Source organism: Copidosoma floridanum, unplaced genomic scaffold (assembly GCF_036245765.1).
Source record: "Copidosoma floridanum isolate Cflo_tuat_1 unplaced genomic scaffold, Cflo_Japanese_pri ptg000021l, whole genome shotgun sequence".
Classification (NCBI taxonomy): domain Eukaryota; kingdom Metazoa; phylum Arthropoda; class Insecta; order Hymenoptera; family Encyrtidae; genus Copidosoma; species Copidosoma floridanum.
Window position 1 is genome coordinate 9,187,834 of NW_028321898.1, and position 26,059 is coordinate 9,213,892.

Here is a 26,059-nt window from a genome sequence, read left to right on the forward strand (position 1 = left end):
GAAAAAAGTAACCCACCCCTTTAGGTGTACTTCCGATCACCCTACGCCACAAAACGCCACCACACATCATACTACCACACTACAGCACGCATTTCAAATTTTACTTTTTATTTATTTTAACCAATTTCTAAAAAAAAAAAAAAAAATTAAAGTAAAAAAAAAAACAGTTTTCAAAGAGATTGGAACCCCTGACTTTTTTTACACTGGCCAAGGGCCTTACCCACTCTTTAATTAGCAGGCCCGTCAATGAAAATCTGATAACTACATATAATCTTATAGTTCGTAACTTATTTTTTAAGTGAACTTTTATTTGCTGTGTAATTATTCATCTACTTTAATCATACATTAATTAAATAAGCAATTTATTTCATGAAACAAATTTTTATTGTACAAGTTTTTTTCATGAATTTGGAAATTAGTAGACTTTGACAAACAAGCATTTATGCATAATAACCAACATTGATTTACTCATTATTAATTTGCTTCATTAAGAATAAATAAATAATTGTTCCAACAATTATTTAAAAAATTTTTTACATTTTTACAATTAACTCTGTAAATTTTCAGGTAAAAAAATATAGAAAGGAGTTACTTAGGTTTGAAAATCGTACAAAACATGATTTTCCGAAAAAATAACATTTTCCATCGTCCATAACTTGGCTTGATGTAGATCTTTCAAACTTGAATACGTGCTCATTTTCTGCATTTGAAAAAGACAAAAAAGATGATTCTTGTGCCGTTGAAAAATTATAAAAGAAGCCAAAGCAATGAGAGTTTCAGTACAGGCCAAAATAGCAAAAAACGTGCCGTACCGTTTAGGAGTGTAAGGGCACCCTTTTAAAAGAAGCCCTAATATATACAACTTGTTTTGAAGCTCCATCATAGAAAAAAAATTCTTATACTGGATTTTTAAGCTTCACAGCTCAATTTATGGCAGCGTTTTAAAAAGAAAAAAAAAAGACAGCTACATTAGGCCAATTTTTCAACTTCAAAGGGGCATTGTCTGGGCTTTCTGGGCACCTGAAGGGCTAACATTTGGCCAACAATAGAAATGTTCTCATAGACATACTTAAGTTTAAGCCAAATCCGAGAATCTATCGTGCATGGAATTTGTAGGAATATGTTATTTTAACCCATATATATCGTAAGGTATCACCCCCCTACGCGCTCTGCATGCCAATCCTCTCATAACATTGTAATCCTCCACGTATGTTTTAAGGTAGGAGAAAAAAAGTCTTAAGTATAAAAAATTTTTTCAATTGAAATACATATAACTTGTTGTAATAATAACAAAAGAATGATAGATTTCTCTCACGTAAGTAGGTGATAGTTGTTTGAAAAAAAATAAGCTGTGGTTGGTCTGTAAAAAACAGTAAACAACAAATTATAATTAAAAAAAATGAAATAAAGTTATTTAACTCAATAAAAAAAAAATTTTGGTATAGTACGTGGAATATTTTTACAATGAAATAGTATTATTTATCTCTTTTACTTTTTATTTACTTCCTTTATAATTCACGTAAATGTTTTAATAAATTCATAAGTAGACAATGTCTATTTAAAAGAGTGTTAACATTGTTCTGAAAGAAGTAAGGAAATTATAAATCAAACATCAGTATAATTTTTGATTATTATTTACATGCTATTCAAATGATTCGTTTACTTTTTTGTAAACTCTATTGTAGTGCCTTTTTAATGCATTTTTTCATAAAAATTTTTTTTTCACAGTATTTACGAATTCAATTGTGCTCCGTGTTGTGTACATGTAAATGACATTTTTAATGTATTGCTTTTTAAAATATTTGGTCACGGATTAGCCAACATAAAATTGTACTGTACGTATGCTCTCTTAGACGAAGTACGTAGTGTTTTTTTCAAAGCTGTATTGCAAGCACTATATTTAAAAATTTGGAGCTATGTTTTGTTTTATAAGTTTTAAGTTCTTATGTTGTTCTAAAAACATAAGGGCAGTTTTTACACTCAAGTAAGCTAGCTGATCTCATATGAATAAATAGCTAAAATTGTGAGTTTTTTTTGCCTAATATTTTATATTATAAGGAAGCATTGTCACTAATTAATTAAATCACGAAGAGTGCTTCAGTATTGTTAATAAAACTATCTTCTAGTATATCTGTTCAGTGCAGGCTTGTTTATTATTTATCTATTGTATACATTTTACGCTAATGATGAAACCTTATTAAAACAGTAAATAAAATTGTGTGGCGGGGAAGCAGTCAACAGACAAGAGAAATTGTGAAGAGGAACAGTGGAGTCATGATGGGGGGCAGAAGGGAGCCTGGTAAAATATTAGTTTGATGAAAATAACATAAAAACAAGATGCATTTTTTTTCAATTTGTGAGAGGCAGTAGAGGGTCAGTGAAAAGGCGATGGGAAGTCTTTTAGGTGGCGTAGAAGAAACAGAGAAGGGGTAGTGAATGATTATGTTCAATGCCCCACACATTTAACAAAATAATGAATACATACAAATATAAAAGAGCACTTGGTGACTCAGTCAGCTAGGTCGTCGATTGGTATGCGGGAGACCGTGGTTCAACGTCCGGCCAGTGCAACTTTTCGAGCAAGTACCTCTGTGATTTTTCACATGTGCTTTTTCATCACACAATGGTCCTCGAGGACAGTTTCAAGCAATCTTCTTGCAGCAAAAATAACCTTATTTTCACCTATCCCCCTCATGTAATGGGAGGCCTCCCCATCCCTTTCCTTGCCCCTTTTCTAAGTTCTAAGTGCCCATAGTAGTGTCCTTGTCCAAAAGAGGAGCCAGACTTAGAGCACTATAATATAAAAAAAAGTCTAAAGAACGAAAAAAAAGTAATAAAATGAGATACGAAATAATAAGAAAATGAAATAAAAAAAAAAAAGGGAAAGAAACAAACTAAAAGAAACAAACAAGGGGGTATAAATGGGTCATGGGACCCACGTTAAGAACGAAGTTTTTTAAACATGAGATACGTATAAAGACACACAATTTCTAAGGTAACAAGGGGGTCGCCAGACCCATAGGGAGAGCGAAGCTCTATAAAAATAAGTACTGCATTAGTGTGTCTTTATACTCATCTCGTGGTTGAAGAACTTCGTTTTTACCGTGGGTCCCATGACCCATTTATACCCCCTTGTTTGTTTCTGTTAATTTGTTTCTTTTTTTTTTTGTTTTCTTTTTTTTTTTCATACTTCATTTCATTATTATTTTAGATTTTATTTTATCACTTTTTTTCATTCTTTTGTATTCCCTTTATTTCATTCTCTTTTTTATTTCCTTTTTTTTTTTTTTTTTATTACATTGTATTTTTTTATGCCTTTTTTTATTTCATTTCATTTCTTTTTCATATTTCATTTCATTACTTTTTTTTCCTTAACTATTTTTCCTTACTATTTTTTTTGCAATTATATAGCCAATTAATACAATTTTCGTTTTATTTTTATATAATTACTCAATGACATTTTGCCATTACTTGTTTATCAAATTCAAAATAAGCGCGCTTAAAAACCAGTCAAATGATATGTAATTTTAAATATACCTATATGATGATATTACATAGTTTATTTATTATTGATTTAGTGCATTACCATTTTTATATAATGATGTGACATTCTTATACAATTTGTTTGTCGAACACGAAATAAGCACCTTAAAAAACATTGATACGTTCTGCAACTCTATTGTATATGTTTATTTTGAACAGTAATTGTAAGCATTATGGTAATGCCAAAAAACATCAGGTTTAAAAAAAATTGGTTGCATTTGATGCATAAAATACCAATATTTAAGTCGTAATAACGCGCCTTATTCAATTGAACCTACATCACCCTATTGATGCTTATTAAATTTTTTGTTTTTTTAAATTTATTTTCTCGAAAAAATTTTTTTTTTTAGGAGGAAGAGAGTTTTAGTAAGCGACTTACGTTTTATAAAAATCTATTGTTCTCAAATTTCTAGCCCCCGAAGCATGCGACATAAGGAACTTTGTTTTAATAAATAATTGAATAAGTAATTCATTTTTAATTGAATGTATTATCAGTGAATGCATATGAAAATAAAAATTAAATTACGAACCACTTGATAAGTACAAGAAACCGAGTTTCTATAGTCGGGAGCGCTCGTAGCAGACTTGATAAGGTACCCGACTATTATGAATGAGGTCGAGGGCTTAAATCTCTTCATTAGAAAGTGTTTTTTTTTTTTTTGCTTTTTAGAATTAAAAAAAAAAAATTTTTCAAGTCAAATTATTGTGGAAATACAAAATGAAAATTCGTTTAAAAAAATTTAAATGCGTAATAACGAGCCTTATTCGCTTCAATCTACATAACTACATTTATGTTAATAAAATTGTTTGTTTTTTTTAAATTTATTATTTAGAAAAAAAATTTTTCGTAGGAGAAAAAGATTTTTAGTAAACGACTTCCATTTTATGGAAATCTGTCGTTTTTAAAATTCCAACTCCCCAAGCACGTGACATAAAGAACTTCCTTTTAATAAATAATAAAATAATTAATTTATTGTTAATTGAATGTATCATCAGTGAATACATATGAAAATAAAAATTAAGTTACGAACCACTCGATAAGTACAAGAAACCGAAATTTTATAGTCAGCAGCGCTTGTAGCTGAGTGGGTAAGCTACTTGGCTCTCATGCACGAGGCCGAGGGTTTAAATCTTTTTAATTGAATGTGTTTTTTTTTTTTTGAATTGTACTTTTTTTTTTTTTTTTTCTTTTAGAGTTGTAGAAGAAAAAAATTGAAAGGTAAATAAAAATTGTTAAGGGAAAATGAAATTTTATTTAAAAACAAACTGCTTGGGAGCTTGAAGGGAAATGGTGGGCAAAGGTGTGCAGGAGAGTAGCGTGGCAAGGTTGGAAGATATATGGTGGGGTGAGGGGAAGTGTGTAGGGAACTGATGGTGACAGCGATCGGGTAAGGGGGAAAACTTAAGAGGAAGAGATTTCCGGTAAGCCAGTTCTGTTTCATCAAATCTGTGTTTGAAGTTATGATTTATTTATAGGGGGTCATTGCGCTAAGCGTTATTTTAGTTTTATATGAAGTTATAAAGTTAACTGTATTATTATATAGTTAACTATGTAGGGCATTCCAAGCAATGTTCCACCGTTGAATACCATTGATATTGGTGGTTCAAAGATTATTTATTTATTTATTTATGTATTACTCAAAGTCTTTCAATGAAAATATAATATAAAACATTATAAAAGTAATATGTCATGTATGTTTTTGTGCTATACAAATACTTATTTTTTAAGAATGTTAACTAATTAGAACAAGGTTCTTTTTATCAATAAACTTTTATTTCATCGACTTTTCTACATCACTTAGGAGGCAAATAAATGGATTTTATACTTGCGAATTATTATTAAAATACTTATTTATGCATCAAAGAGTACGATAAGAAACCAATTTATATCAATTGTATTTCAATTTATTAGTGAGTATAACAAAATTCTAAGAATTAAATGTTATCAAGCTTTAACAAATGTCGTAGTGCGTAGTGCGTCTAATAACTCTCAAAATGTTCAAAACAATAAGGTTGGAAGTATGTTAATTTTACCTTTAACTTACATCGGTAGTACTAGGTACATGCAGAAACATTATTAAGATGCAATGGCAATAATGCAAAAGTTTGGACGGCCTGATTTCTTCATCATCATAACATTTTACCCTCAATAAAAACAAATAAGGCATATGTCTTAAAACTTTTCTAAGGTACAACTCCAAACGATAGACCAAATATAACTGTTAGATTATTTCATACAAAATTGAAATGAATTGTAGATGATATAACTAAACACAATATTTTCGGAAAAGTCATTGCTAACGTTTACCATTAAATTTTAAAAAAGAGAACTACCCAATTCACATGTTATTATAACTTTGCATCTGAGTGATAAATTATTTACGACGATAGACAGAACTTAATATATTTCAGCGGAAATTTCACTTGATTCACAAACAAAAAGATTAGTTATTAAGCACAAGCTTCATGGACCTCATGATAAAAATAGATGTCTTACGAGTCATCAAAAAATTTGTACAAAAAAGTATACGAAAAATTAAACTTATTATACATTTTAACAATAAATAGATATCCAAATGACAAAAGACGTGACAAAATATGTGATAATCACGTATATAGAATCAAAAAAGGTAACAAAAAAAGGTTTTAGTTGATAATTCAATGGTAGTACCAAACACTCAATTTTTGTTAATAAAATATAATTCTCACATTAATGTCAAGTATTGTGCATCTATTTAAAGTGTAAGGTTCATTTTTAATCATGTTTATGAAGGAGGAGATAACGTTAAATTATGAAAACAGATAGGGGTGATAAAAAAGACGACGTAGAAATTTTTGATGAAATATCAGAGTATGTAGATGGCCATTATTTCAGCCTCATGAAAGCAGCATAGCGATCGCAAGAGTTTTCTTTGTGTGGACGTAGTCATTCTGTATTTCATTTACCAGTATACATTAAAAATAAACAAAAAACATTTTTTTAAGAAAAAATAATCTGTTTAAAGCAATAAAAAAACTCTGAAACGGTATGAACGGCTTGGTTTTAATTTAATAAAATAGATGGTTTCGCAAAAAAGTTAGACACGTGAACATTCCAGAATATTATGGGTTTAGTTTGATAGTAAAAACTTGGGTCAGAAAAAAAAAAGTGACGTTATTAAGCAATGGGGAAGTTAAATATTGTGTCACCTAAGGACTTTGAGCATTTTTTAAAAATTAATTTTAAATTAGGTAAGTGGAACTAAGTCTTTTAAAAGTTTTAAAAAATTCGATAACATACATTATAGTACGTTTAAATATACTGCTTTTGCTTTAGGTTTAGTTAAACATGACTCTTAAGTATATACAATATTTAAAGAAGCTTATAACGTTATGCTGTCATTTCGACTGAGAAAACTTTTCGCATGGTTTTTAATATCTAAAGTCGTTCGTTGTAAGTCTATTTGGGAATCACTCCAAAAAATTTTTATTGAAGATTCAAAAAACAATGAACAAAATAATGCTTTATTATATTTGAAAAAAATCTTCAAATTTAAAGGAAATTTATGTCAAAATTATGGATTACTAGAACCAAATGAAACAGTAAAACGTGAAAATATTGAGGACAATAAAACTCTTATTGATTTAATAACGAATTTTGAGGATTTGATAATTAACCTAAATATTGATGAAAAAATAATTTTTAATATAAATATTAAGAGTGACAAAAATACATATTCGATTTATGGTTCAGAAGGTTCAAGAAAAACTTCTATACAAAACATTAATTTTTTTTTTTGTTTAAAAAGAAAAAGGTTAGTTTTATGGCTTGGACAGGAATTGCTCAGAAATTATTACCTAAAGAAATGACAAGTCATAGAATATTTTGATTACCATTATATGTCAATAACAGTAAAATTTCTTTATCAGAATACAAAGCTGATTTTAAAAAATTACGAGAAGTTAATGTCATTATTTGGGACGAAGCTTCCATAAGCTCCAAAAAGCTTTGAAAACAGCACATCAAAGTTTGAAAGATTTAAGTGATGATAACATTTCATTTAGTGAAAAATCATTTATCTCAGGAGGTTATTTTAGTCAAATATTTACGGTGGTAAAGCATGCGTGTGACAGTTTTACAATTAGTAAAACTATAAGATGATTCTTTATTTCTATGAAAACACTGTAAAATAATAAAGCTAAGAAGTAATATGCGGTATGCAGATTTAAAGTTTTTATTATTGTTAGTGGACATCGCAAATAGAACAATGAAGTCTTTTAAAATTCCACAGGGAAGAAAAACTGATGATATTTCTAAAAAAATTTATAGAGATGGTATAGATAGCTGCCTATACAGAGTAATTCTTACAACTCCTAACGAACTTTCGTACATTTGAAATTGTGAAATTTTTAGTTTTAATAAAGAAAAAGAACATACCTGTTTCAGCATAAAATGTGCAATATACCTATAAAGGTAGTGATCGCACTGATAAAAATATAAACACAACTGTTTCTATAGAAACTGTAAATAATATACATGAAAGGTAACAGCCACATATTTCAAATTTTAAATAAGATGCTATTTTTATGTTGATAAGAAACTCTAGTGTACTTAATGACTTGTACAATAGCACTAGATAACGTATAACAAAATCATCTAAATGAAATTAAGAAGCAGAAATAGTAACTGGTTAAAAATCTAGTGATAAGGTTTTTATTTCAAGAATTATAGTACATACCAGTTTTAATTCATCTTTATGGTTTATTATGTACAGAAAACAACTTCCAATAGTTCTAGCTTTTTCCATAATAATCAATAAATTGCAAGGTCAAAGTTTTGATAAATAACGATTTTACTACAAAAAGCCCTTAATTTTCTTATGATTTGTTTGTCAAAGTTTAGTCCTAATAATTTTTTATTTTTCTCTCAGAAATTGGATTTCTTAAATATGTAGAATGCGTCTTGAAAATTAGATTTTGAACAAGTAAAAGCGTAAAAAACTAATACATTGAGATACTGTATTTTTAAATTCTTATTTAAAAAAATAGAAATACTTGCAGTACAGAATTTTTCATGCATATCATAACTTTGAAATTTATCTTGCAAACTTTTGAATTTTGTTACAAAATCTATATTACGAAGCTGAAGAACAGGACAGCGTTTCAACGCGCACTAGAAGTTCTATAATGTCAAAAATCGTCATATATTTTTAACCACCAATTTCATAATCATAAAAATTTCATACTTTTATTTTTTGTGCCAAATACTATTCCGCTGTTATATTATAATAATGACAAATATTAATTTTTAAATACTTCAATTCATATGATAATACAGATATGCTAATTTTTCTTTAAAAAAAATGCTTTTTTTATAAAATCTTTATCTCTGAATACTTTAACTCTAAATATAAGTTATAATTATCTTTTAATAAAATATTATAATCAAACTTTATGTTGTTTGTATATTTTAAGTATGAGAAAATATAAAAAGTATCATTAAGAAAAGTAAGCAAACTAAATAATAATCGATTATTTATTTTACAAGTCCATTATTTTGTAGACATGAAATTTAAGTTATATGTTACTAAATTTTCAAGTTTTAAATATTCTTGCTGGGGGTTGAAGCCCTACTGGTGTATATATATATGACTTAAACTTATTTTAGAGCCATTTCTGAGAACTATGCCCAAGAGGCTCTGCATTAGTGTATTATCCTGAATGTATATGCTATCGTTATTAGCATACTAAAAAGCTGCCTTAGATTGACTGTGATTAGTCCCTTTCACAGTACTGCTGTCCCAAAGAAAAAAGCTCATGTGCCATAAGAATACCATAGCACTTACGTTTTTTCCCTCGCGATGACAGAGTAATAGGCACCTTGTTTTAAAGGGCTTCTAAATAATCAGCCCTTGGAACTGGAACCAGGAGACAGTATACTAAACATTAGTTTTTCAGCGTAGTCAGCAGCTAATATTTTATCTATTTCTAGGCTACTTTACTGTCTCTCCCCTTTTGCACCTCAGTGGCTCAGTACGCGTGGTATCACGACGAAGCGACGCAGTGCGCTCGTTCTTTTCTTTACAAGATGTCAGCCTAAACGCATATCTTGCTCTAGCAAGACACTTATAGTGAAGTCCTTTAGCTTCTTTTAATTGCGCTTTGCTTCAGGATGACCCTCACCCTTCGATGATACGCACACTTTGCAAAGCTCGTTCAGCACACCTTTGCAACATTTGTAAGCTGTATTTGTTCCTTTTCCTCATACATCTTCAACATTAATAAAGCTTTAATTAGCTTTCTTTTGATTGGTGTTCAAGTAATTTATCAATTTATGTAAATAAATTGTACATCACATCTTGAATGCAAGCTAAGTTTTCTACAAAATTAGAGTTATTTCGAGAATTTATTGTTATCCCACTTTCACACCTTTGCAAATAAGGAACTGCTCCATCATTATGGTCGAGTCTTGGTTAATAGATTGACCAAGATACCACTAAATAAAGATTTGATAGCAGAGCGTGGTTCCAGGGACCATCATTTTTCGGAACCACTTTGTACATATACTGTCTTTATTTTTTATCAATAAAAAAATATGGCTGTACTCTCTTCATACACAGTGTGCGAGATTCCCTTGGCAAAGCAGCATTTTATTCTTTGGAGCATATTGTTGGTGTTGTTTTCTTTTAGTGGAATTTTAGGATAGAGCAACTTTTATGTTATATGCCATTGGACTGCAAAAGTAGCGTGAAGAGTTTGTGTTGTGCTTTTACCGTATAACTGGCCTAGTCGTCGTTGCCTGCAGTCATAAGCAGCAAGTTGGTGAGATGGGACGTCTAAGGTGAAAACGAAATGTAAACAAAGCAGGTAACAGATCGGTTGCTCATTCTCTCCATTTTTCTATACAATGCATGTATTAAAACTCGAAAAATTTTTCAAATATTGTTTTGATTATGCTTTTTCTTCGATTAAGCAAATTCTCTAGAGAATACAATCTTCTATTACCCAGTATATTGCCTATTTTCTTTGATCTTGAGAAACTTTTGGATGCAAGTAAATGCTTGCTCAAAAAATTTTATCGTATTGTTGCGTATACAACTTTTAGTTGACTTATGTACTTTGTGTGACTTAACTACTACCCACGCACACGAACCTTATGGTGTGGTTATGTGGCTTGGTGTTTGCCTAGGCACGAAACATATACAAATGTTTGTAGTGTGCTGCAAATCTCTTTTCTTTTTGTTATAGTCGTTTTTGCTCGTACAGCTGTGTAGTGTGGTGGCTCAGATCAGCCTTATTCACACGTATACACATGCTTCAATTCTTTTTTTTTCATGTCATGGTAGCACAAATCAGTCTACTACCATATTCAGACAAGTAACAAATATTGATGATTTGAAGGGCACGTTTCAGTCATGTTTGCATAGGCACATGTTTATTTCTGCAGTATTCTGTAAATCACTTTTGTATTGTTTTTTAATTGTAGTCATAGTAAATTTTGCGTAGTGTGTTGAGGCACCGTGGATTCCATCTATTGCTTACGTGCGTACTCTAGATTATTTGCAGTGTGCCATGGTAGTGCAGTTTATACTATTGCCCACATACCTACACAAAATCGTCGTACTTTTTTGTAGTTTGTGACCGCATAGGTACTTCTATTTACGTTGGTTGCATGCTGCAAGCCACGCATGCAATTTTTTTCGGTTGTAGTCATCGTTAATTGTTCAATTTGTGTCACGGTAGTGCAGTATGAAGCTTTTGCCTGCACACCTACACAAATTCTTCGCACATTTGTGTAACCCAGTAATCTCATAGAATCTTCCATTTATGTTGGTAGCGTGGTAAGAATTACCTTTTAATTTTTTCTTATTTTGATCCTAAAAAATTCATAAATTGTGCTGTACCACAGCAGCTTAGCTTTATGCTCCTGCTCGTGCATTGAGCAGATGCTTATTTAACTTGGTCTTTATTTGGTCACATGTTATGTTACTTTAGCTATTAAAGCTGTTAAAGCTCATTCTTCTGCAAGTATAAACAAGAAAAACATCTTGAATTTTGTCTTCGCTTCGTTTGTTTGTCTTCAGTAATATTAATTATGCATGGTCGTCTGATATTTCCCTGTTTGTATTACCTTAATAACAATTACTTAATCACCTTTTTTTTTGTAAATTGTAGAGGCCATAAATAACATTAACCTTATGCTATCAAGCAAGCAGTACAATTGCAGTTAATTTAAACTACGTCAGCTCATTCAAAATTCATCATCTCAAGGTTATAGTTCCTGATGGTATTCGCGGGCAGTTTGCTAATACCTAGGGTGTCTACATCCAAGTCAGGTAATAAACAAACCACAAAAGTTTTTTAAAGTCTGCACGGCAAGGCGAATTCATTATTGAAATTTTGCTAAATTTATTAATTACATTGCGAGTTTTTTTAATTAACTTAACTGTAACTGATTTGGTGTAGAGAAGAGTAGTACAGATACTTAATTTTGCGTTTGCTTATTTTGTTTCAAACTGCAATTTATTCAAGTAAATATTATAGATTTTGGTCGTAGTATTTGGCTGATAAAAGTTAATAGCAAAATTAAATGCTCAAAATATTCGTCCTTACACATAACTCATTACTTGTCTGGAATAATTTTTATTGTGATTTGTGGCTTTGAGTTAGTCTACAATGATTCATTAAATTTAGAAAGTTAATTTATAAATGAAATATATTCGTTAGCTTTTGTTATAAAGATTCCAGCAGTATTTAAATAGAAAATTAAAATGCTTGTAAATTAAGTTTGTTGGACACACAATTGCTTCTACCTGGAGCTTGTTAAGAAAAAAAGAAAAGAAAAACGCTGTCTTTTTTTTTGATTACAAGAAATTTACTCATTACTAAACTCGGAAACAGTTCTACTCAAGAAACCTTAAAGTACTACGTAAATATTGACATTATAAATCTGATTGACCACTGAGGCTTGTCTGTACTTAACAACAGCGCTCAAAGCTTAGTATAACCAGTTCTAAATATTTGCACTACTTCGAATTACTGGTGCCAACAATTGTTGCAATAATAACATTCGTTAATAATAGTTTTTGATGTAAAACATCTATTGGCGGGCTTAGGGATTTGACCAACGCGATGAAGCAACTCGTGCGATGGCACGATCTCTGGTTGAACTCGACTAGGCTCAGCTCTGTGTCTTTGTCTCCTCGCACTGACTGCTACTGCCCCTCTCTTATTTGTAAAGCTTACTACCCGTATATATAGCTATATAGAAGAGTATATAACATTTAAATATCATGCATGTATTGTACATGTAGCATACACATACATATGCATACATATTATGTATTATATATTATACATGTGTAAATAAGATTTTCAAATTTTACTGACTCCGAGAATTCAACAACATTATTTGTATTGGTAGTGAGAACTCTTACTAATTGTGCAACGCAGCACACTAATCTAATCTTTGTTCTCATTATTCATGGATACCAATCGAGAAACTTCTGAATTAGAAAGTTGATCAATAATTGGGCGTTTTTCATACTACAAATTATTAAGCTCCCGATTTAAAAAAAATAGTTATGTTTATTCTTGAGTTGCCTAATAATGTTTAAATTGTGTAAAGTTGAGCTTTAAAGTTCGTTTTGCTTATATCTTTTAACGGTTTGATATACAGAAAAAATAAAAGTACCAGCCTATAGGGCGAAAAATTTTGAAGCAATAAGAACTTTTAATTTTGTTTTAACAAGTGTAAAATGTTAAGAAAAAAAAACGAAAAAGGCTATTTGGCAGTACCTATAAAAGTAAATGAGATAGAGAAAGCCATTGATCGTCTACTATGGCACTCGTGCTCTCTCTCTCTCTCTCTCTCTATCTCTATTGTACTTGTATAGGAAGCTTTTTCATTGGTTTCCTTACTACTTAGCGCTTTTAGAAAATCATGCATTAATATAAGTATTGGTATCATTTTTTTATAATTTAAAAAAAAATTTTTCTGTGTGGACACAATTATTTTAAAATATCAATATTTGACCGTAATGCAAAATTTTCCTAGAGTCTTCAAACTGAGTTTATTTAAACTCCATCCTAACCCATTTTTAGTGAAGAGCCAACAAAATTTGGGCACGTGCGCAACTACGCATAGTAAACAGGTATCCAAAAAGAGACAGAAACAGATAAAGTAACATACACAAACGTTTGTTGAACTAATGTATGTAGCTATATGTAGATAGGTAGTAGAGATCCTTTTTGCCATGTATTACTGTTTTTTATCGTTCTCATTGCTTATATGTTAATAAACAAAAAAGTATAAACATAACTTTCTGATTCTTAATCTATTATATTCACTGATAAAAATACGTATTTATAAAAATAAACTGTCTTTTTAATATAAAAATATAAAATTAAGATTATTTAGAGTCAAAAAAACGAAAACTTTTCTTACCTCACGCAATTTTAAGAGGCTGGTGTGCTCTCAGTAGAAAAAATAGGATTTGCCACATAAGCGCCATTGCTTCGTGACTACCTTACGTCCCTTGGACCCTGTTTCGCAGGTGCCTAGGATGGCCAAACAGCCCGGGAGATGATGGTTCTTATTTAAAAAAAACCACAATTTATATCATAGATAATCAAAAACTATCGAGTTCAATAGTATATTCTTTATTATTTCACATCTATAATGGGTCTTGAGACCCATACCTGTTTATTTTTATCGAAGCAGCCTCATAACAATGTTTTAATATCAGTTTGTAGACAGATGAGTTGTTACTATAAGGTTTTGTACTCAAGTTTGTTCAAATCACATTTCATTGTAGCGTAATCTGTGAGATCTAGTAAATTCTTATGAGTTTTATTCGGAAAAGGAGAATGTGCTGTTTTTGTAAGCCTTACTAAATAACCAACAAACGAATAGACTTTAACCACACTAAAAAATTATATTATTAAGTCTTGAAACCTAACTTGAATTAGATAAAGAACAACACGTAACGATCTCGAGATGATACTTTTGTTTAAACTCAAGCCTAATCTTAGGTGTTGAGCGTATTACGATTTAGTTGACAAATCGATAAGTGTTTATAACAAGTGGACGTACTTTATATCATTTTTTTTTTTTCTTTTTTTTTTTTATAGGCTTCATATTTTAAAGAGCTTCCAAACAATTAGTCTTCGGCACTAGAACCACGAGACAGTATGCTAGATGTAAGTATTGAGCACAGATGGCAGTTCATTTTCTTTATATGTTTAATCTACCATACTATCCCCCCTCTTTTGCACCTCAGTGGCACGGCACCATCGGTATCGCAACGAAAAGGTGCAGCACGCTTGCTCTCTACTTAACGAGATGTCGGCCTGGACGCACCTTGCTTATGCGAAAGCTTTTATAGCGAAGTCCTTTAGTGTCTTTAAATTGAGTTTTGCTTCAAGTTGATCCTTGCCCTGATGACACGCACACCTTGCTAAGCTTGCTCAGCACAACTCTGCAAAATTTGTAAGCTGTATTTATTCCTTTTTTTAATATATCTTGAAAATTAAGAAAGCTTTAATAAGTTTTCTTTTGATTTGTGTTTAAGATCTTAGATATAAGCTAATTTTACTAAAAAATGAGAGTTATTTCGGGAATTTATTGTCATCGCGATTTTACACTTTTGCAAGAGAAGAAGTGCTGTATCTCTATGGTCAAGTCTCAATTGATAGATTGACCAAGATATCACTAAATAACCATAACCAGGGGATATTTGAATATAATTACTTTATATAAACTATCTCACAATGTAGGAAAAGTTATTTAAAAAATAAGAAATTATTTCATCTATCTTTTAACGTCCTGCAAGCGATGTATTTTTTAATAGAAGTGAACTGTTTAAAATAATTAATAGGGGACAAAAAACGGGTACACTACTTAAACTTAATTATTAACTAAATGAAATTTAATCTTTTAACAACTTTAATGATAAGACTAAGCAAATGGGTCAGAAGTAAGCTTACCGCAGCTTTCTCGTATACTGCCCAAGCACGGTGTTGCCAAGAGAGATGTTCTCACAAGACGAGCCATGTGCAGACTGGTTATATTTTGTGATTAAGATAGCTTGGCAGCATACACAGTAGCGAATAGTTTACAAAAGGTAAATGAACATGTAGACCAACAATGTATTGAAAATATAGAGCATTTGTCCGTGTGGACTTGAGCTGCTTCGTGAAGTAGTGGAAGCTTTTGCTTACATGGATTTAAGAACAACAAAATAGTAGATAGCGATTTTTTAGCAGGTTCGTACAAAAATACGTCATATGAAAGCTTAGGTTTAGTAAAAGTCTTTTTATTTCATATTTTCATATTAACTAAGAACTAAATATAGGTTTAATCCTGAACATTTCGTTTGCCAAATTACGCGAACTTGACGGTAGTGGAGTTTTAACGCTAACACTGCACTTTTTTTTACTCATTTATTTTGCATTAGCACTAACAAAAGATTGCCCACTGTATGAAGTTCTAAAAGCGATTTTGTTGACGAGATTAGTTGCGAGAGAGAACTGAAAACAACTTAGCCGAAAAGTGTATGTTGAGCCGTCGAAGTTTCTGTAGGTCGCTTGAGTAAAATTGTAATATTTGGTAGGAATAGAGATTGGCACCCAAGAGTAGCTTGGTCTCAGATAGGCTGTCACGAGAATTATCAGCTTACTGTCACCCTTGCAGATGGTACCAATCACATGACAGCTTATGGATGGAAAACGAGAAGGCCCATAGCAGATTCTGACAGAATGGCAGACAAATCAATCAGTGCTCTCATAAATAATAAGACAAGTTGCCACTCGTTTCTATAAAGATTATTGAGTCACTTCCAAGCAACTTCGACGTTGGCGTCAGCCACTTGAATTGTTTTCATCATTTTAGTTGCTTCACCATGCACGTAAATCTTCAGCTGTTGGAGTTTTTTGATATTGCGCAACCACATATCATTAACTATTACAGCAGAGAAAAAGTCTTTAAACTCGAGCCAATCACTAAAAAGATTCGAGATGACCAGCATACTAACAGCAAGTTTTCTCCACGTTAAAGTAGCAGCTGCAGGAGAAGCAGAAATTTGCTACCGTGGTATAGGAAAATACTTAATCACCAAAACAATGCAGGCAGTGGAGTTAAGATAATCCTTTTCAGTTAGTCCGTAGCCGTCAAATTTAGAATAATCTGTCGAATCTCTTATCTCATCTATCAAAAAAAATTCTTGCATATAGTTATGTATGAATTTACTCCAATTAAGACGTATGACACGTTAAGACAAAACACAAATCACAGACGTGTAATAGTCAATCACTGATATAAGTAGCTTCGTCCTCTATCCAGCTCGAAGAACGAATGCTTGTTATCATAAGATTAGAACAATAATGTATCAGGAATGTAAAGTATTTGTATGTGTGAGCTTAAGCTGCTACGTAAAACAGTGAAAGTTGTCGTTACATAGATTCAAAGAATAACAAAATAGTAGGTAGCGATTTTCAAGCAGAGTAATATGAAAATACGTAATGTAGAAGCTTAGGTTTAGTAAATATATTTATAGCTTATATTGTCATACTAACTAAGACCTTAATGCTGGTCCAATTACAAAAAAGGTAAAAAAATTTAATGAATACCAACCAACAGTATACATATAAGTTCGTGACAATTGATCTAGCATGTTTATTAAAATATAGTAAGTCTAATAAAAAAATATTAAAAACTTGAACAAGTAAGTATCATGTTCTTCGAAAATAAATTTTTTTGTTGTAATCAATATCACGTTACTATGTCCCTAAATTTTTCATAGTTGTAAAGTGATAGAGACCATGAAAATTTGTACCTATTTATATGAGGTATTGTTACGTAGATCCCTAATAAACAACAAGGAATAATTTTTCAACTTTATTTTTTTTAACAAACAAGATGACATGAAATACTTACAGGTTCTAAAACGTAATTTCTTTTGCTCCTACTGTTACAATCTGTATGTTGCCTAAATTTATTTATAAAAAAATAATTTTTGTACTAATAGAACAGATTATTCAATGAAAATTATGTTTTAAAAGTACTGTTTGATCAAAAATGTCTTTTCAATCAATGTAATGTGAAAAAAAATTATTTTCTCTCTATTCCAATTGCAGAAGGAAAATAGTCTGCAGTGTGCATTATTATTAGTGTAGGGTGCAGCAATATTAGAGTAGGAAGCAGCCATGATGAGAGTATAAGGTCATACTAAAACGTTAAAGGATTGTCCAAGCAGTTGCTTAAAAAAGTAAGAGAATGGTACTCTCACAACCAGTAGAGCCTGAAGGCTAAAATTTCTAATTGTAGTTCTGTAAGTATCGATGATATAAAACGAATGGATGAATATACAGATAAAGAAATAGTTTGAGGAAAAAAAAACAGTTTTATAACAAGCAAAAATTTTAATAGCAGGCACATGGGTACTAAATGTCATTCTTTTGTTTTCTCACAGTTAAATTTGCAAAATTTTTTTATGGTTACTGCCAGTTGCAGTTGTCTTCTACTTAGCCATGACAGTAACAAAAAGGGGTTTCACGTCAAATGAAGACATCTGTGTAACTTAAATTGGTGATACCACCGTGATTGTATTATTTTAACATTCTGTAACAAATTTATTTATTTTTCTATTAATAGTAATTTTTTTATTGCCTGGTTTTATTCATTTATTTTATCAACACTGTAGGATAAGTCATGAAGGCTTTCACCAACATGCAGTCACTGAATTTAAGTAATTTTACAAAGTAGTGAGTAGTAATGACCATTTCCGTAAAATCTAAGTAATTGTTTGGAAAGACCTGACAGCAAAAATTAGACAAATTGAGCTTGAAGCTGTGAGTAAACATAGTTTGAGTTAAATTTTAAATTTATTTTACAGTCTGAATAAAAGGAAGTTTGTTGTGTAAGCTTTAATTTTGATGTTGTTCTTAGATTGTGCTAACTAGCACTGCAAAATCACCAGAAGTAAAATTGCCGTCTTTAATGCAGGAAACGTTTATGTTGAGTTGAAAATCAAAATAAATCCGCAAAGTAATGCACATGGTGAATATAAAAAGATGTTTCTATTCTTAAGGCGTACAATCACATAAATGAGCATATATTAAAACTTAAATTATAACATTAAATCATATGAAGTCTATCAAGTAAAAGTGACTTATTTAAAGGACTCTAGGAAGTCATAAAAACAGAGCCTCTAAATGACAGAAACCGTGATTACGATTGTACCATTAGCTTGATTGCAGACTGTTATTATGAGTTAACTTTAAACTTGAGATTTAATTACTTAAACTTAAAACTATCAATGGGGACAGTTGTTAAAATGCAAGGTTTTAAGCGAAAATTATCCGATGGGCCTCTAGTAATACAAGTCAGTGATATTCCACACATCGAAGTTTTCGACAAATATTGCGTGTCATTTATTAAAGTAACGAGAATCTTTTATTTCTCATGATTTGCAGCTATAAATTATTAAATATTTATCTTTGGGTACGCTGCTAATTATATTCATACAATAATTAGTGTAGAAACATAATTAGTTTTTTCAGTTAATTAACAAAACTTAAATGTGTAATAAAGAACCCTTCATAGTTCAACTATTTTCTGTTGATTTTAGTTGAAACTTCTTAGTTTATATAAATAAAAAAATACTGACTTAGTTACTTCTACGTACAATTTTAATAATTCTGAGATTTTTTAATTTTTGAAACGTTTATTTTATAAAAATAATCATTTGTACATTCAATGTAACTGTAATTAAAAGTCATACAATTTGTGAGTTAATGAAAAATGTTCTCATATTCTATGTTTCTTTTTCGTAAGAAACTTTTTTTTTGGTTAACACATCTCATTCATGATTCCTTAAAATATCCTCATAAAAGCTGTAATTAAAAACAATAAGTTCTTAAGGTTTATAAACTATTTAGATGTTGGCTCAACCAATAATAATAATAACAATTAACTTTTGTCGTATGAAAGTTCTATGTAGATTTCTTTGAAGCCCTGACTAGAAAAGTTTTATATTAGAATGCTTCATACTTGAATGATCTGCACGCATTGAATTCAATCTATTCTCTTTTTGATCTTGTTTCATACTTTTCATTTCTTTATTTTGATTTTTTGAAAACTTTCTGCAAAATACATTACAGATTTAGTTATACATTTTGTAACAAAGAGTATTTATAAGAATTTATTTAAAAAAAATTATTTTATTCTATTTTAACGCACCCATACAAAAGTGTGTATAACTGTGTTTATTCGTTTTGACATTTTTTGTCCTCATAACACATTAGACAACGGTTGAATGTCATTTCATGCCCAGAATTTATTTTCTTCTCCCACTTTGCATAGATTAGAGATATCTACATGGCAATCTATTTTATAACTTATTATATCCCATAGTAGAGGCTTACGTATTTTTAACTTAAACAAAGAACAGTGACTAAAGCATCTTTTGTTTCTTTTAATGGATGGTAAAGCTTTTTCTGTTATTACGTTGCTTATATAAACATTTATTTCCACATAAAAAATAAAAGAATTTTTTGCAGCAATTTTCTATACATAGGTTAGTACTAATCTTGTTCCGAGTAGGATCTTAACCGTTCTATTTTAGTGTCGTTTGTGGGTCTCTGAGAATTTACCTCATATGCTTAATTTCTTTGTCTTAGTTACATAAAAGCCTTTATAAATATAATATAGATATTATTTGTAACTGTATTCTTTTATTAAAACAAATGAGGATAGTTTATTCTTGTAAATACAACTTATTTAGGTCACTCTTACAAGGCTTAGTATTAATTATGTTATTGATAAATAGCTAACATCCATCACTAATGGTTGTTACTGCTGTTTCGGAGTTCCCTGATGCTATGTGCAGTATTTTTCAGTAGTCTCTCCAACTAGACAAATGAATTCGTAGCTAAAAAGAAGATCTTGCAAATTTTGCTTTCTCTGCTATCGCTGAAACCACTTTTGGAGTTTCCCCTTTGCTGTATCTTGCTTCTAAGCGAACTCTGAGACTATAAATATCCTCAAAGTGCACCCAAGTTTTCTTAGCCCACACGTTGAGTCTTACATGTGTAAGGTACTGGCAAGACGCGAGAGTCAAAAGTTGACTACAACTTGAAAGGACAGGTGATAGACGTTAAACGAGTAATAAATAATACATTAAACAATCTTATTTTAAGAAATAAATTTTTTGGAAGAAATGTTGCTTACCCTTGGGTAGTTGAATTTCAGAAGCAAGGTTTGACACTTGAAAATAAGATAAGTACCGCAATAAAAATTAATAAATACGTTTCTCCAAAGATTTTTGATCTTGAATGAATGCCACCTTAACATGAAATCGTTATGAGAAATGTGATTCACGGGCCTTGTTAAAATAAGTGTTGAATTAGTAATAAGTGTTTAAAAAACTTTCTGAAAAAATGTTCAGAAAGGCGTTTGTAAATTATAATAGTTTTCCTACTTATTGCCAAAAAGATACTGGAAGAACTTTCCACTATTCAAATGATTTTGAAGTAGATAAACTGGGTAATTCTATACTGCCCAGTGCTATGTCTTATGTTTAATTGTCATTTCAATGTTAAAGTATATTCAAGTGTTAAATCTGTGAAACACTTTCAAAAATATATATCCGAAGTATATGATGCAACATAGATTTTTATCACTAAGCATTATAAATGATGAAATCGCCACATTTATAGAAAAACATTATGTAGGATGAACCGCAACAGTCTGGCGAATTCTATCAAAACCTCTTCACGACAAAAGTCACGTTATGGTGTGTTTATCAGTGCATCTGCCTGATTATCAAAGCTTAACCATTCAAATGGATCCTAAAACAATTGGACGGTTTTCTGTTTACATACAATATCGTCATTAACTGTATTTGAATCAAGTAGATACAAGCCACAAGCTCTAACGCTATTTCTTACAGCATCCAAATATCCATTATTTTGCAATATAAGAGATCAAACGGGTGCGAATATGTATTTTTTAAAACCTTCACTTTCCATCTTCTCAAGATTCCTCTATAATTGTCTTTTAATGTGTGGAATACAATTACATCGAAAGTCTGCAGCAAATCTGTGGAATTAGTCAATAAGCCAACCAACTCGATTTGTTTTCTTAAACAGAAGCGCAATAATGGTAACGTGACATGTAAGGAGTGATTATCTGCATAAAATATGATTGGTAACTTAATATTGTTCTTTTCTGCCTGATTATTAATGATATTGAGTGTTAAGATAATATTTAGTAAATAAACTAAAAGTTTTATTAGTATCAATACCCAATTAATTTCTTTCTCTAAATACTTATAAATTTGTGGGGAGCTTGTATGTAAGTGTATAATACCAGCAGCTCCTCCCCTTTTACGTTGCCTTACTAATCACACGATGGCCCTGTGTGGTCAAATTATTCTAGCTACTGATATAAAGCTGAACTGCAAAGAGTTTGCTGGATACAATTGATCTCACAAATACATCATGATTTCAGCTGTTACTGATTCTGGTACCTCGCTTTCTTTACCACAAACTTTGACAAACTACTTATATACTCTCTTATCTCCTGCTCTTGTACTGAAGCTTATCTAGTCTTTTAATTCTGGGTAATATAGATCCTTATATAAGTAGGTCTTTTCATAAAAGCAGGACATTAGCCTAATCCAGGTCTATCATTTTTAAAGTACCTTTTACTTTCTTATTTTCTTTAGAAGTTGTAAGAATAGTTGCAGAACCTTTATTTTAATTTAATGGTGAGGCACTACTCAGCTTGGACCGCAAAGTTGTCCTAAAAACTTCAAATCTCTCAGGTGCTTCTCTCGTTAATTGACATTCTTCAACTGCATTTAAAGCTGCCACCGTTGATTTAGAATTATATACTTTTTTTATTCTTTACCTATATTTACCTTATGTTTAATGATTTCTACTTTATTCTCAAATTTTTTGCTTGTTTTTGTATTGGCTTTATCCTTTGCTATTTTTGTTTTTTTGGCCTTCTTTTCATCATATTTTACTTTAGTTTTTGCACTGCTTATGCGATACAAATTTCCTTTTTCTTTAATTGTTAATACCAATTCGTTAACAGCTTTAATATATACTTTTGCTGAATCACTAACTGCTACTATTCTACTTAATCTAGCTTTTTTGAAAACATCAAGTTAATTAGTATCAGTATTTCTAATAAAATAAATATTCATTAGTTCTTCTTTAGATTTTTTTGAGTTTGTAAGGAAAAATAAGTTTAATTTAATTTCTCTAACTTTTACGCTTTTACTTTATCCATATTTGGTAGACTTACTTTTACGGGATTTTTATAATAATAAATTCTTCCAAATATCTATTTGTATTTTTAATATAATTTGAATAACTAGTTTCTAACTGTCAATTCAACATATTTTTTGTGTCACAATTTGTAATGTCACTTACTTCATATTCGAATTATCATTAAATATTTATCTTTACTCATAGTTTCGCTTGATTTATTTGGCCTCAGCCTCAGCCACTGAAAGCCACAGCACATGAAAATTCAAAGAAAAAAAACCAGGCTTGGCTACCATATTTGTTTAGTAAAATACATAAATACTGGATGAATATTTTAATGAATAATAATTATATTTGGTAAAGAAGTAAAATAAGTAAATTGCAACCACACGTATATTTTTTAAGTGTATGATGATATGTGACTATATAAATTTTACATTTGACTATGGGCTCTTTCTTCTGCAAGTAAGTGTTTTGCACTGTTAATAAACAAATTCTTTCAAAGCTATTCACTTGGACATGATTTAAAGTATCGTTATTAGTACATTACAACACGGCTAAATATTTCATTGCTTTCCGTAAACTTCTGCACCCCTTCACAAACTACACCATCATTAATTAATCCCCCCTCATCCTTCTGAGCCCCCTTAATTTAAGGTAAAATTTCTTGAGTTTGTCCGTTATTTTTTTGGATTTATTATTTTGAAGATCCCTTGTTAGAACCCTGCAGCCTCTCACATTTAATAATACTCGTCACCTAATCATTTTTACGATAAAACATAGCCCACTCAGCCTCTTTTAATTTTATAGTCTTATTAAAGAATCTTACCTATTAAAAAAAGTCAACAGTTTTAGTTATTTTCATTAAAATTTTATGTAAAACAATTTTTAAATTTGTTTGTACTAAAAACTGAAACAGAAATTGTTTAACTAAAGAAAAAGGAACCCATTATAACATTATTTTCTTTAAAGGTTTTGTAAGTTTTATTTTTACGTACTCTCTAACTTTTAAACGATGTCACCGTCTATATTTTTCATGTATCGAAAAAAAATACTGTAATTATTTAGTAAATTCTTTTTTCATTTGCATGCCATTAAGGGTCAAAAATATTTACTATTTTTTTTTTAGAATTCAATACGTCCAATAGGTATACAAGCGAACGTCGATACACTTTAATCATTGTATCAATAGGCGCATATGTATAGATGGCGGTACTCTTCATACAAGCACTCTCTATTACCATCCATACATGCCCTTTCTCAATATATAAGATATAGAAAATACTTGACAATACAAATCCACATAATTTCTTTTTCAAGAAATTTTCCTTTGGAGAAATAATTAAGAACGAGAAAAAATCCTCCCCGGGTGCGGATCGAACACACAACCTCCTGTTTACTAGACAGTTGCTCTACCACTTGAGCTACCGGGCTCCAAAGGAAAATTTCTTGAAAAAGAAATTATGTGGATTTGTATTGTCAAGTATTTTCTATATCTTATATATTGAGAAAGGGCATGTATGGATGGTAATAGAGAGTGCTTGTATGAAGAGTACCGCCATCTATACATATGCGCCTATTGATACAATGATTGAAGTGTATCGACGTTCGCTTGTATACCTATTGGACGTATTGAATTCTAATTTACCAACAAGCATTAGAGTCACATGCCTACAATATTTTTTTTTTATTCCGACCAATCTTATGTTCACGGCTCAGATACTACGTTACCTATCATTTCGACAGCTGATTTGGAACACTAAAACAAAAGTCGAGGGAGAAGCAGACAGTGCAATTGTAATTCTTATCTTTGTAGCTTACGTACAGTCTTAGTTGAGATAGACGCCACTCTACTGTTGAGGGCTGGCAGACAGGTGCAGCAAGTTAAACTTAGTAAACAGGATAACCAAAACCCCATGTATGGAGGGCTGATTCATTTTAATATACGTCATGCAGCCGGTCAAGTAAGCCTCCTAAGGATATAGCAAGCTCTACTACTTTACATTGTGTAGGTACCTGAAGCACTTACTAAAATAGATAAAATCCATTTATTTGTCTGTCTATATATTACACTATTGATCATCGTTAAACTTATAATTTAGAACACAAACCACTTTTTTGTTGTTGCGATTTTCAAATACTTTGACTTCAAAACATCAAGCTTATGTTTTTCTGTAATCTCTACCACAATCTGTAATAGTTAAATTTCAAAAGAACGTGTAATCACAGTATAAAAGCTATAATATGATTAGTAAATAAAAGTCTTTGAACTTTTTGTACCAATCTAAAGTATCAAATAGTATCAACAAGATCCTATTTGATTAGACTTCTGATTCTTACACCTTTATATAAATGGACCTTTTATTCTGACTGTTATGTTTAACGGATTTAAAGTAGTTCTCAAGAAACATTGAAATTTACAAAATTTTAGCATTTCTTTCAGTATTTGTGATAAATTTACTAAGATGTCCAATGTGTCATGAAATGAGTTCTTAAAATATGTCATAAACTCAACTAGAATAGGAGAAATAAAGTGAAAAATATAAACTCTTTGATTAAAAGTCCTAAATAATGCTCACAAAGATGTTATTTAAAAAATTACTTTCATTCATATGTTTTTTAATAAATAGTTATAGTTAATGTGTAATATAACGTAATATCTTATAGATCCTGAAAATACAGAGATAACTGATTTACAACAGAAATTAGAGCTTCTCAATACTACTATGGATAGAGAAGCAAAGACAGAAGAAACAAGGCAACGAATTATACATAACACTGGTCACTGTAAGTAATTTTCTTTAACATTCATTAAAAGAACATAAACTTATGTATCCATGCAGTTTTGAAGTTATATGTTCTTTGATTAAAAATTTAATTTATATCTAGTACAGTTAAATTTATAAGACGTTGAAAAAATTAAAACATTTTTTTTTTAATTTTTGGAAAAAAAAGTTTGCAGAATCAGAAATTTCTGAGAGTGACTTTTTTATAAGAATGTCCTTACTAAAGGTAAATTGGAAATGAACAAAAGGAAGATTTCGATATTCTCTTCGGTCTAGAAGGTCTAGAATAAAATGGTTATAGCATTTTAATAAATAATAAAATTACAGTTGTTAAGAACTTGACATTATCTAGAATATGACAGACTGGACAGGTTTTTCATAAAAAATGGTAGCAAAAATAAAGTTAAATAAGAACAAAGTTAAGTATAAAAATGATCATTGGAAAAAATTGCAATTACAAACGTACAAAGTAA

General features: G+C 30.4%; 1 protein-coding gene across 1 annotated transcript in view; it reads left to right on the plus strand.

The window, feature by feature from the left end:
• The window catches only part of LOC149374116 (phorbol ester/diacylglycerol-binding protein unc-13-like), a 161,715-nt gene extending 136,120 nt beyond the window's left edge, over positions 1 to 25,595 (plus strand). Inside the window, exon 3 of the mRNA XM_089594469.1 lies at positions 25,468 to 25,595. Coding sequence (XP_089450595.1) covers positions 25,468 to 25,595 — 128 coding nt within the window. The remainder of the gene's footprint in view (positions 1 to 25,467) is intronic.
• Positions 25,596 to 26,059: the final 464 nt, after the last annotated feature.